General features: G+C 45.8%; 2 protein-coding genes across 2 annotated transcripts in view; both read right to left on the bottom strand.

Moving 5' to 3' along the window:
• LOC112121410 (olfactory receptor 52M1-like) overlaps positions 1 to 2,735 on the bottom strand; it is a 14,758-nt gene extending 12,023 nt beyond the window's left edge. The window contains exon 1 of the mRNA XM_026660467.1: positions 2,649 to 2,735. Within this exon, the coding sequence (XP_026516252.1) occupies positions 2,649 to 2,735 (87 nt within the window). The remainder of the gene's footprint in view (positions 1 to 2,648) is intronic.
• Positions 2,736 to 12,549: 9,814 nt separating this feature from the next.
• On the bottom strand, positions 12,550 to 13,503 carry LOC112114241 (olfactory receptor 52N2-like). The gene has a single exon (XM_024210848.2). It carries the CDS (start codon positions 13,495 to 13,497, stop codon positions 12,550 to 12,552), a length of 948 nt encoding a protein of 315 aa, XP_024066616.1. The 5' UTR covers positions 13,498 to 13,503.
• Positions 13,504 to 13,737: the final 234 nt, after the last annotated feature.

Raw genomic sequence — 13,737 nt, 5'->3', positions numbered from 1 at the left:
TCCACTGTAGCAAGGGCCCTTGGATGTTTAATGGCTTTGGAGACCTATTCTCTATCCCATCACGTCCACGTTGCACTGGGTTGGTCGAGCAGGTGAGCTCCTCAGCAAGAAGTGGGTACCTGTGAATCCTTAAACAGAAGTGTCTTTCCCAGGAATCCCCCTCAGGTAGCCGTGTCCCACACGTCTCTCACCCCAGCATCTGCAGCAACATCCCACGCTGAGAGCTGACACAGAGATGTGCAGCATTTATAATATAGCTCTGTGCAATCCCAGGGGGGTTCGCTCAGCCTCTAGCAGATAAGCGAGAAGCTGAATGTAAACAGGCTGGAGACAAGCCTGTCTGGGCTTCTGTGCTCTTTATCCAGCTTTAAGAGTAAACAGTAATTAAGGGACCTTCCCAAAGGGAGATGAGAACTCTGGGGCTCTGTGCTGAGTCAAAGAGGAATTGGCTGCTCTGTGTATTTGTGCATATTTAAAAATTATAGTTGATTAGTAGGAAAACTAGGGATAATGCTTAAAACTCCATCGGGTCTGATACTCTGCAAAGTCCCAGGAGCGATGGGTAGATAGTAAACAGACAGATCTGGGACAGATGCCTGAGCGGAGACAGAAGCACTTTCTGCAGGCACACGGTGCTGTTACTAAGGGATCAGAGATCAGCAATTCTCCCCAGTAACTATCATTATACTGTGCAGGACCTTTCATTGAAGGATCTTCAAAACACCTAGCAAAGGAAAGTCAGTATGACCATGCCCCATTAAACAGATGGGTAAACTGAGGCACAGGGAGCCGTTATTTGTCCAAGATCACACAGGGTGGCAGGATGACAGACAGAACCCAGGCATCCTGACTTCCCTGCCATAACCAAGATCTCTCGGTTATGCCAGAGATTCATTGTGGGATGCAGAGGAAAGGCTGGAAGAGGGAGCCTGAGCCTTCGCCATCCTCTCAAGGTGAATCTGAAGTTTCCAGAACTATCTGGAGTTTGCAAGCTCCCTGCTCCTGGGATTCCACTACTGCTTCCACTCAGAAACCTGCCAATGGATCACAGTCATTGAGGTCACTTTGGGGGAAGAGACTCCGTAAAAGCAACACCAACAGGATGTTCCTGTGGATAGAGGGCAGCCAGAGGCCTTTCCTGAGGACAGAGGCCTCCCCTTCCCCCCAAAGCACCCATGGAACAAGTGGGGGAGAGGGCTAAAGGCAGGATAGAGAGTGGATTCGTGTTTGCACTGGATTTGTTCTCTCCTTCTTTGTTCATTTCCTCCCAGTGTCTCCCAGGTGGAATTGAAATCTAATGGGTAAATCCATTATATCTTTTTTGAGATGGGGAGACCGGATCTGCACACAGTATTCAAGATGTGGACGTACAATGGATTTACATAGAGGCAATATGATAGTTTCTATCTTATTATCTATCCCTTTCTTAATGATTCCCAACATTCTGTTAGTTTTTTTGACGGCCGCTGCCCATTGAGCAGATGTTTTAGGGGAACTATCCACAATGACTCCAACATCTCTTTCTCCATAGCTAACAGCTAATGTAGACCCTATCATCCCAGCTGCATTCCCCTTCCACTCACAGTCCTGTAGCATCCACGTAGCAGCTCCAGGTTTGCTGTCACAGCCCCGCTCAAGCTCTTGTGGCTGGACGCCTGCCAGGCAGCTGGGTTTGGGTCCCACATACTGGATCCGTGTGGTTTTCAGTTGGAGCAGCTTGAGGCCCTGCTTCTGGCTCTGGGTTTCTAGGCCCACTCTCAGGGTGCAGCTTCCATTCTAGCGCCCCTCTCTGTGGGACCAGAGACCAGCGCACCAAAACCCTGAGGCTGGTTTAGTCCTGGCTCCCCCAGACTCTCCAATTGCTTCAGCTCACCCTTCCCAGAGCTCCCTCTTGGGCACATTCTGTTTCCAGTTACTCTCTTTCAAGGCACATGATTGTTAGAGCAAACAGACCCAGGCCTTGCAAAAGGGGTAGCTAAAACAATGCCTTTACTTGAGACAGCACAAGAGATACCCAGATCAAGGTGAACATAATAGGGCACCTGCACGTCATTCCCTGGTTCTGTGTCCTCACTGCCTTGGAACATTCTTTGGGATTTGGTGAGAGCCAACCAGGGTGTCCGGAGTCCACCTCCTGCAACTCATGGCTTCTCCTCAAGTTGGAGTCGGTCTCTTGCTGCAAACAAAGAGTCCCCTCTGCCACCCTTGTGCTTCTCTCCTGCCCTGCTTCTTCTCCTCTTTCAAATCTGTCTTTTTGAAGGACTCAACAAACACCTCCTCTCTCTGTTTCCTCTTCTGGGAAAGTTCCATTCATTCCATGCCCAACCCTCTGCAGAGATGCTGGAGAAAAGTGGTTTCTATCTAGAATGCAGTTACTCCCTTCTTCTGTCCCAGCGAGATCTTGTTAATGGCTGATAGTCTTTAATGACCAAATTATTTATAGACAGATGCCTCTGCCCCAGCCTCCTGCCCTTGAGCAAAAGGAGTGTGAGAGAAGAGTACAGTAAAAGCCCAAAGACATAAGACGATTCATACAAACAAACGTGAGTTAATAGCTTCCATCCCAGCCCCGGAGCAGAGGGAGCCCAACTAGACAGAGGCAACATTTAGGGAGGTCAGGGGCCTTTAGCCCACTTTGACTTTCATACCTGCAGTCTGCTCACAGTGCACACCGAGGCCCGAGATGGAGCTGTCACCTGCAACACTGCTTGAGTGTGATATGTCATGAGTTCCATGCTGCTTCCAGCTTCCACCCTTGGGGCAGGGAATTTGTTAATAAACAGAGGCTGGGTGATTAAGATAACAAAAGGCATGTCATTAAATTAAATTAAGGCTTTTTAGATGATCCTGAAAGCATTGCCAGGTACTCCCGTTAAAAGAAAGGACTCAAAGGGTAGGAATAAATGCTGAGAATGACTCTGAAGAGCAACAAAACGATCTCACAAAACAGGGGGACTGGACAACACAATGGCAGATGTAATTCAATGTTGATAAATGCAAATTAATGAACATGGTGAAATATAATTCCAAGTATGAATTGGCCCTCTGATGAATATGCCTCCACACATCTGCCTGCTCCAACGGCTGAGGCAACTGGTTAGGAGCAAACTCATGGTTCTGCAGCCGTAAGTGTCCCACAAATTGACGATCATTCTGCTCTAACCATTTCCCCAGCAACTCCACACCCACACCAGGTCCTGGTGCCCCAACCAGGGTATCACCCATGGGTCATCCAGGGATCCACTCAGCACCCTGACCATGCCTGTATGTGATTAAGCATATGCTGTCCTGTTTCCGCAAGGATTCTCTTCATCTTATTCATCCCTGCAGTATGAGAATCCACCCGGAACAGCATTTTTGCCACCTGCCACAGAATCAGAAATGTATTTCCCAAACCCGCTGCATCCATGTCCGGTGTGCCCCGTCCCAAACGACTGTCCCCTATGGCTACCTGGTCCTCATGAGTTACACCCTCCATCTCTCTGCACAAGCCACAGCACCAACCGATCCCAATCATCCCGGGGCACCTTCCCCAGCCCGCTCAGCAACGCATCCCAATCCTGCCCCCAACCCCAGGATGCACACTCCCTAGAGCTCTGGTGGGGTACCCCTCTCTTGAAAGGATTCTAACTGTGGATCACCAATTTATAATATCCACTGTCAGTCGGGAGAAGGTGAAGGGGGAGTGGATGCCTCCTTTTCTGCCATTGGTACGGCAGATGGTTCAGAACCCCATGGTCTATTATATCCCTGCTTACACCGGAACAGTTCATTCTCTAAACCTACCACCCTCCCCACCAGTTCATCCCTCTCCTGCCAAATTGCCTCACCGGACTCCTTTGCCCTTGCAGCATCCCATGTCTTAAAATCTGCTACCTCCACTGCTAGTATGTATTTTTCTATTGTTGGTCCACGATCCTCTCCAAATCCTTTATATGTTGCAGGAGATCAGCTTCCTGTTTTACCCAGTTCGATATCCCAACACACAAACCTGGTAGTACCATTTCCTTTTTCTGATATTCCTTTCCCTTGGGATCTCCAAAAAGCTCCCCCATCTTCTTCCCAATCTCATCCCAGGTCAACCCTCACACCTAATATGGGCCCTGATTTTTCTTTATCCATTTTAAAAAAAATTCATTTCCCTCACTTCACAGAACCCACAACGACCATCACGAAAGCCCACCATAACCTCTCCAAGCAGCTGCATGGGCTGTTGGGGAGGAAGACTTACCTGGCTGCTACTCACCCGTCCAACGTGATTTATCTGAATCAGGGCACCAAGACATTACAGGGCTTTCCCTTCACCCTCTCCCCGGTCCTTGTCATGCAGACAGAAAGCAGAAGACCAGAGGTCTGAAGTGCAGGCAATACGATATATAATGGGGTTAGTTTCCAGCAAGCATGTGTACCGTAACTCTGATGATGCAGAGCCTTGTTTCCCAGTGTTCTGACTCCCCACTCCCCAGTAGGCATAATTATACCTGAAATGCATGCCCACAGTCCCACACCTTACACCTGATGGGGGGTCATGGGTCTGGGGTCTTCATCCCACCGCTTTTGTACCCCATGGGAGGAGAAACGAGTGAGGTTGTGCTACGGACAGGGACAGGCATTACTTTGGCCTTTTATATTTTATACCTTCCCCTCAATACCCTGTTGCCCCTCCTGACTGGTTGCTTGAACTTGCCTTGAGGTAGGGGTTAAAGCAATCTTTAAAGTGTGTGCTCCAGTAATAATTTAACTGCACTCATGAGTTCCCACTATGTTAACAAACCCATCTGGCTAGGCAGAAGCAAAATACTCAGTATCTTTGTCCTTTGTTTACACATATTGATAACAATGTATGTATATCAAAAAATCAAATAGGCAAGCAAAAGTCAAAATACTATCGCAGGAGAAAATACAATCCTGAATGCTATATTGGCAGTAGCACTCCTCGAAACTCTGTCAGAATTTCTTCCTGGAGTCTATTGCATTGCATGAGAGTTTCAACTCCTTGGGGCTCACAGAATCACAAAATCACAGAAGATTAGGGTTGGGATGACCTCGGGGGGTCATCTAGTCCAACCCCTGCTCAAAGCAGATCCAAACACCAACAGAAACATCCCAGCCAGGGCTTTGTCAAGCCTGACTTTAAAAACCTCTAAGGAAGGAGATTCCACCACCTCCCTAGGGAACCTATTCCAGTGCTTCACCACCCTCCTAGTGAAAAAGTTTTTCCGAATATCCAACCTAAACCTCCCCAACTGCAACTTGAGACCATTACTCCTTGTTCTGTCAAAATGACTGGAAGATAGCTAATGTAACGCCAATATTTAAAAAGGGCTCTAGAGGTGATCCCGGCAATTACGGACTGGTATGTCTAACGTCAGTACCGGGCAAATTAGTTGAAACAATAGTAAAGAATAAAATTGTCAGACACGTAGAAGAACATAAATTGTTGGGCAAAAGTCAACATGGTTTCTGTAAAGGGAAATCATGTCTTATTAATCTATTAGAGTTATTTGAAGGGGTCAACAAACATGTGGACAAGGGGGATCCAGTGGATATAGTGTACTTAGATTTCCAGAAAGCCTTTGACAAGGTCCCTCACCAAAGGCTCTTACGTAAATTAAGTTGTCATGGGATAAGAGGGAAGATGCTTGCATGGATTGCGAACTGGTTAAAAGACTGGGAACAAAGGGTAGGAATTAATCGTAAATTTTCAGAATGGAGAGGGGTAACTAGTGGTGTTCCTCAAGGGTCAGTCCTAGGACCAATCCTAGTCAACTTATTCATAAATGATCTGGACAAAGGGGTAAACAGTGAGGTGGCAAAGTTTGCAGATGATACTAAACTGCTCAAGATAGTTAAGACCAAAGCAGACTGTGAAGAATTTCAAAAAGATTTCACAAAACTAAGTGATTGGGTAACAAAATGGCAAATGAAATTTAATGTGGATAAATGTAAAGTAATGCACATTGGAAAAAAATAACCCCAACTATACATACAATATGATGGGGGCTAATTTAGCTACAACTAATCAGGAAAGAGATATTGCAGTCATCATGGATAGTTCTCTGAAGCCGCCCAAGCAGTGTGCAGAGGCGGTCAAAAAAGCAAACAAGATGTTAGGAATCATTCAAAAAGGGACAGAGAATAAGACGGAGAATATCTTATTGCCCTTATATAAATCGATGGTACGCCCACATCTTGAATACTGCATACAGATGTGGTCTCCTCATCTCAAAAAAGACATACTGGCATTAGAAAAGGTTCACAGAAGGGCAACTAAAATGATTAGGGGTTTGGAATGAGTGCCATATCAGGAGAGATTAAAGAGGCTAGGACTCTTCAGCTTGGAAAAGAGGAGACTAAGGGTGGGGGGGATATGATAGAGGTATATAAAATCATGAGTGGTGTGGAGAAAGTGAATAAGGAAAAGTTCCCATAATACAAGAACTAGGGGCCACCAAATGAATTTAATGGGCAGCAGGTTTAAAACAAATAAAAGGAAGTTCTTCTTCACACAGTGCACAGTCGACCTGTGGAACTCCTTGCCTGAGGAGGTTGTGAAGACTAGGACTTTAATGGCTATTAGCCAGGATGGGTAAGAAATGGTGTCCCTAGCCTCTGTTTTTCAGAGGGTGGTGATGGATGGCAGGAGACAGATCACTTCATCATTACCTGTTAGGTTCACTACCTCTGGGACACCTGGCATTGGCCACTGTTGGTAGACAGGATACTGGGCTGGATGGACCTTTGCTTTGACCCAGTATGTCCATTCTTATGTTCTTGTGGGTTTTCCATGTGTGTCATGGATTGTCTCTGCCAGCACTTTATCTGAAGCCGAGAGATAACTCCCCACAATTTGCCCCTCCCTCCCCCCATCCCCAGCTTCAAGGGAGCCATTTCAGATTTTGGTACTGTGACAGACCCAGACCAGTGGGGTACAGGAGTCTGGTAGAGGGCAAATATACTGGTCACTGGATGAGTAGTTTTCTGTTCCCTGAGTGACCAGAGAAGGGGCTGCACTAGAGTAATCAGGAACCTGCTAGAACCAGTTAAGGCAGACAGGCTAATTAGGACACCTGGAGCCAATTAAGAAGAAGCTGCTAGAATCAATTAAGGCAGGCTAATCAGGGCACCTGGGCTTTAAAAAGGAGCTCACTTCAGTTTGTGGTGCGAGTGTGAGGAGCTGGGAGCAAGAGGCGCAAGGAGCTGAGAGTGAGCGGGTGTGCTTGGGAGGACTGAGGAGCACAAGCGTTATCAGACACCAGGAGGAAGGTCCTGTGGTGAGAATAAGGAAGGTGTTTGGAGGAGGCCATGGGGAAGTAGCCCAGGGAGTTGTAGCTGTCATGCAGCTGTTACAGGAGGCACTATAGACAGCTGCAGTCCACAGGGCCCTGGGCTGGAACCCGGAGTAGAGGGCGGGCCCGGGTTCCCCCCAAACCTCCCAATTGACCTGGACTGTGGGTTCTTCCAGAGGGGAAGGTCTCTGGGCTGTTCTCCAACCCACACGGTGAATCTCTGAGGCAAGAAAATCCGCTAATAAACGCAGGACCCACCAAGGTAGAGGAGGAACTTTGTCACAGTATGGATGGCAACTTTAACCGTGAAGTCTCTTGAAAAATCTAATTTTTGGCATGTAATTTAGTAATGTTATAATGCTTCTGTCATCTAATTTATATCTAAAAGAAATAAAATTCAATAAATATTTGACCCACTAAGCTCTAATACTAACATGTCATGACATCTTGTGGCCAGTCACTTGAGGGACACTGGTTAGGTTTAAAATTTTAATGTATATTCTTACTTTGTTACTAACTCTACGGAGAAAGAGAGATCCCATCAGGACTCCTGGGTTCTACCTCAGCTCTGGAAACAGAGTTGGATCGAAAGGGTTACAGTGAGGGACAAATAGAGTGCCCTGTCTTCCGACAGTGGCCAATTCCAAGTGCTTCTGTGCAAATTAACAGAAAATGCAATCATCAATTTATTCATGACCTGTCTCCCACTCCCAGCTTCTGGCAAATGGAGGCTAGGGACACCATCCTTGCCCATCCTGGCTAATATCTATTGTTTGACCTCTCCTCCTGGAACAGATCTTGTTCTGTTTGGAACCATGTTATAGTTTTGGCTTTAACGATATCCTCTGGAAAACAGTTCCACAGGTTGACTATGAAGAAATACTTTCTTTTCTTTGTTTTAAATCTGCTGCCTATTAATTTCATTGGGTGACACTCAGTTCCTGTGTTATATAAAGGAGTAAATAAGATTTCCTTATTCAATTTTTCCACACCAGTCATTATTTTTATAGACCTCGCTCATGCTCTCCCCCTCCCTCCCGTAGTCCTCTCTTTTCCAAGCTGAAAAGTCCCGGTTTTATTAATCTCTCCTCATATGGCAGCCATTCCATAACCCTAATCATTGTCAGGAAGTCATGTGTTGTGTGTGTGATAGGTAGTGGGGAAATCACTCTTTCATTTTCCTTTGATCTATACCTTGGCTTGCTTTTCTCCTGTGGTACAGACCAGAATACTGTCTTTTCCAGGACTTGGACATATGGCTTATATACAAATACAAAATTGGATCTCAGACAGCTCTAGTTCCATAGATATATTGCTGTGACACTGTGCCCCAAAGCAAAACCCTGGCATCCCCATATTCACCATTGTTATATAATTAAAACAAATCTTGTACAACTTTTGTCATGTGAGGTGCTAATGGAAAAAATATGGTTTGCTGGACTATTCAACTTGATGGCCCATTAGTGGACACAATGGGCCATGGAAGAAGCTTATCTCCACCTGATGGACTTTTCTGTGGATAGTCTAATAGATTTTAAATTATGTTTCTGCAGTTAATAAATCTTCTTTATATTTTTTTACCTAAAACAGTGTTGTGACAGTGTATGGAATCTGGGGGATACTTGAGGATATGATGAATATTAATATAGTAAAATATCACAATGAGTTGCATGAGATATACCATGTGAGGTATCTGCAAAAATGTTATAAAATGAGATATGATAATCTCATTCATGCATTTGTATCTCCTTTGTATTATGAGCTATAGATTCTCTGTCTGTATTTCAAACTTGTGCTATGCTTCTGGGTGACACCCCCAGTCAGTTTGGCATCAGCACTGCCTAGCCTGCTTGATGGCTCATTGAGGACCATTGCCATAGAATTGACCCATTGAGATAAGGCAGATACTCCTTATGGCTCAGCAAGACATGCAGGGACATGTCTATGGACAGAACTCTAAGGCTTTCAAGCCATGTTCTGGGCAGCTTGTGTTTGAAACAAAGGAAACACAGGCCACATGGCAAAAGACTAGGAAAGGCATCTGCAGTTTCTCCATTTTCCCTCAATCCTGCTTCTTACTTCTGGAGGAACTTTGCTACAAACTGAATCTCTGAAATGACTGAATGACCCATCCAAGCTGTGGATGTTCCAGAGGGACTTTCAAGCCGGCAAACTCACCAATACTGCCAGGAACCTGATTTATGGACTTTGAAGTCTTTGTATGTATGTGACTGTTTTACCATTTAACATATCCCTTCTTGTTCTTTCTTTTTTCTTTATAATAACCCTTTAGTTTTAGATATTAAGGATTGGCTGGCAGTGTGATATTTTGGATAAGATCCAAACCTATACTGACCTGGGGACATGTCTGACCCTTTGGGGTCAGAAGAACATTTTGAATATGTGAGCAGAGTTTTTTAAAAAGCTTCTCACTGTCCTGGACCTAGGTGCTGATTGGGAAACAGAGAACTCGAATGCAATAAGAGGACTGTGTGATTTCTTGTCTTGCTTCTTGATAACCAGTGTGGGGGATAAGAAGCACAGTTTGTGACTGGTTGTGGAGCTTAACTTCAGTGTGGAAAAATTAAATAAGGAAAGATTATTTACTCCTTCTCATAACACTAGAACTAGGGGTCACCCAATGATATTAATAGGCAGCAGATTTAAAGCAAACAAAATAAAGTATTTCTTCAGAGTCAACCTGTGGAATTCTTTGCCAGGGGATGATGAAAAGGCCAAAACTATAACAGGGGTCAATAAGAACTATATAAGTTCATGGACATTAGGTCTATTAATGGCTATTAGCCATGACGGGCAGGGATCCAACACCATGTTCTGAGTGTCCCTAACCTCTGTTTTCCAAACGCTGGGAGTGGGTGACAGGGGATGGGTCATGTGATGATTCCCTGTTCTGTTCATTCCCTCTGGGGCACCTGGCATTGGCCACTGTCAGAAGACAGGAGACTGGGCTAGATGTTCCAATGGTCTGACACAGTATGGCTGTTCTGCTGTTCTTCTGTAGACCCCAGTTTGAAGCCCAGTGGACTAGCTTGCCTTTATTATATTCAGCTTTGCATTATATTCAGCAGTAATGCAAGAAACCTACAGACCTGTATCCTGTAAGGCATTCGCTTCAGCTAATTAGCATACAGCTTAAAGCCTATAAACTTTAAACAGATACACTTTGCGCAGATACAAGGCCCCGCAGAAAACCACAAATCTCTGGGGAGCTGAAAATGGAGTTTAAGGGGGAGTTCTCTCCACAGGTACACGATTCAACCACAGAAGTGTCCTAGAAATGAACTGACATACATAACGAGTATATGAGATACAGCTAAGGCTAGCCTGCTTGCTTGCCTCTATATCTTTTCTTATAAGTTTCTTATGGGTTTGATTATTTGTTTTATTATAATAGGTGTATAGGTCTATATTAGAGTATATTTTGGCTGTGACCTTGCAGGCCACATCCTGTGTGGTTAGCTAATGAGAAGTTAGCATACATAAGTTTGGGAACTTTCACCTAGATAGATTGTGATGAGCTAAAGCATAACGTCCAAATATGGCTGCAACCTTTAGCATAGAGGATTCGCTGGAGTAGGTTGGCATAGGGGCTTTCCTAAATTCATACCTTTTTAAACTTAACAGGTACACCACAACTTGGAACTTGGAAAGAACTGAAAAAACCGCTTAGGACAAAAATAACAAATGTAATACCTAACTACAAAAGGGCCATGGTAACAAACTGACAAATATGATAATAAGTTAAAATCATTAATATACTAAACTATAGGAAAAAGACACTCCAACATTAGTAAGATGAGGAAATACAAATACGGAAAAGGGAAAAAATCCCCTACTGAATATGCATCAAACAGAATGGCATCAGCATAACATATGATAAAAGTGGCATTACAGCCTAGGGCCGGTAGGAGAAGGAGATGTAGTCCTTAGGAGGTGTCAGACTGATGGCCACTGGCGATGATGTGGAACGTGATGGTAATGAGGAAGGCAGGAGCAGCGCCAGCGTTTTTGCCGTCCTAGGCGGCAGTGCTCCTCCTCAGAGCATTCGACGGCAGGGGTCCTTCCGCTCCGCGTCTTCTTGGCGCTTCGGCGGCAGGTCCCGGAGGCACTTCGCCGGCAGGTCCCAGAGCGAGTGAAGGACCTGCCGCCAAAGCGCCCCGAAGACGCGGAGCGGAAGGACCCCCACCACTGAATTGCTGCCGAGGATGGCAAAATGCCGCCCCCCAAATCCTGCCGCCCTAGGCTACCGCCTAGGGTCACCTAGTGGAAGTGCCGGCCCTGGAGGAAGGTGATGGCCAACATTTCAGGTTGTTCTACAGGAGAAGGTGTGAGTATATGGATGTGCAGATGTACATTCTGTGGTATCTCTATCTACCTTACTGAGCTGGGGTGTTTGTGACTGTGCTAAACGTATTAATAAAGTATATTTGTAAAAATAAAAAAGTTCCTATAGTGTGAGTGTTGCAACTGTGCACATCGGGGTTCTCAACATTATAATAATTTGAATAATACTTGGCCTGATCTTGCAGCAAGAATCTATCAACCCTCAAAGTGATATCTGGGGATTCTTAAATGATCAATATTATCAATACATAATCCAGAGATCGAGCAACAAGATGTATCTGCCCCCTGCTGTAACCAACTAGTCCCCACTCCCCTCCCAGATGTCAGAACATGTTAGTATTAAAGCTGAGTGAGTGTAATATTCATTTAATTTTCTTCCTTTTATACAGGAATTAGATACAGTGCTCCTGTCAGCTAACTGCTAAGTTATCTGCCAAAAAACTAGAATTTTCCAGGGTCTAAGTAGCCCCTGGAATCCTGATTAAAGTTGCCACTCCTACCAAATTTTGAAATGGTTCCCTTGCCACTGGGGGTGGAGGGAGGGAGGTGGAAATGATCCAGCGACTGAAAGGGGGAGGAGAAGAGAGGAGCAAGTGACAAGTGTGGGGCTTTGGGGCGAAGGAACAGAGCAGGGGCAGAGCCTTGGGCGAAGATGTGGGGCAAGGGGTGAGGTTTCAGGGGTCCAGTTACCAGCAATTAGAAAGGAGGCAACCCAGTGAATTGTACATGGACCAATTCCCCAGTCTGTCATGCTGACACAGCCCAGTAATATCAGGAAAGGGTTTAATGTCTCTCTGACTATGCAGCAAATGATTCAGGATGAGGGCCCAGAACCATGTCCCCGGTGATCTCTGCACAGAGCTCGCTCAAAGAGCCAAAGCACCAGGAGAAAACTTTAGGTCCCTTTATGAGTAAAGAGCCGGAACAGCCTGCCCCGGATCTGTTTAGTGCTCACTGAGTAGATGATGGGGTTTAGCATGGGGGGCACCAAAATGTACACGTTGGCAATAAGAATGTGGAAATGTTGGGGCACATTGTTGCCAAATCGGTGCATGAGAAAGGAGAAGAGAGGTGGGATGTAAGACACTAGAATGACACAGAGGTGGGAGCCACAGGTCTGAAAAGTCTTGTGCCAGGCATCTTTTGTGGGGAGGCTGAAGATGGCCCTGAGGATCTGGACATAGGACACAGTGATAGAAAACACATCCAGACCCATCACCAAGAATGCCACAAAGAGGCCGTAGTAACTACTGACGCGGATGTCGGCACAGGCCAGCTTCACCACGGCTATGTGCTCACAGTACGAGTGGGGGATGATGTTGGTTCTACAATATGGCCACTGCCTCGCCAGGAATGTATGGGGCAGTACTAGCATGCCACCGCGCATCATCACAGCTAAGCAGATCTTGGCCACCACTGGGTTTGTCAGGATGGCGGAATGTCTCAGGGGATCACAGATGGCTACGTAGCGATCCAAAGCCATGGCCACAAGGATCCCAGACCCCATCACTGAGAAGCAGTGAATGAAGTACATCTGAGTGAGGCAAGCACTGAAATTGATCTCCCTGGAATTGAACCAGAAGATGCTCAGCATTTTGGGCACGATGGATGTACACAGGATGAGATCCGTGATGGACAGCATGCAGAGGAAATAGTACATGGGGCCATGGAAGCTCGGCTCTATCTTCACAATGAAGAGGATGGTGAAGTTCCCCAAGATGGCTATGGTGTACATGGTGAAGAAGGGGATGGAGATCCAGACATGGGCCGCCTCCAGGCCAAGAATGCCCAGCAGGATGAAGGTGGAAGGGTTGGTGAAGTCGGTTGTGTTGGAATCTGACATGGAGTAGGGGAGAAGGTGTCCAACTCTGAGGCAGAATGGTGTCTCCTGCATCTACCGTACGTTCCGCTGACTTCCTCTATGTGCCCAGGCTCTAGCGTGATGGTTGCAGTACAAATGCCTGGACAGAGAGAGACACTGTTACTATGAAACATGATGTGCACAACTGGAGGCTGTTCTCATGGGTAAAGCAAATTGGTCGCCCTTCACACACTGAAAAATGACATTTTAATTATTCAGAGA

Source organism: Terrapene carolina, unplaced genomic scaffold (assembly GCF_002925995.2).
Source record: "Terrapene carolina triunguis isolate 2854851 unplaced genomic scaffold, T_m_triunguis-2.0 Scaffold784, whole genome shotgun sequence".
NCBI lineage: Eukaryota > Metazoa > Chordata > Testudines > Emydidae > Terrapene > Terrapene triunguis.
This window is presented reverse-complemented; position numbering and strand designations above follow the sequence as displayed.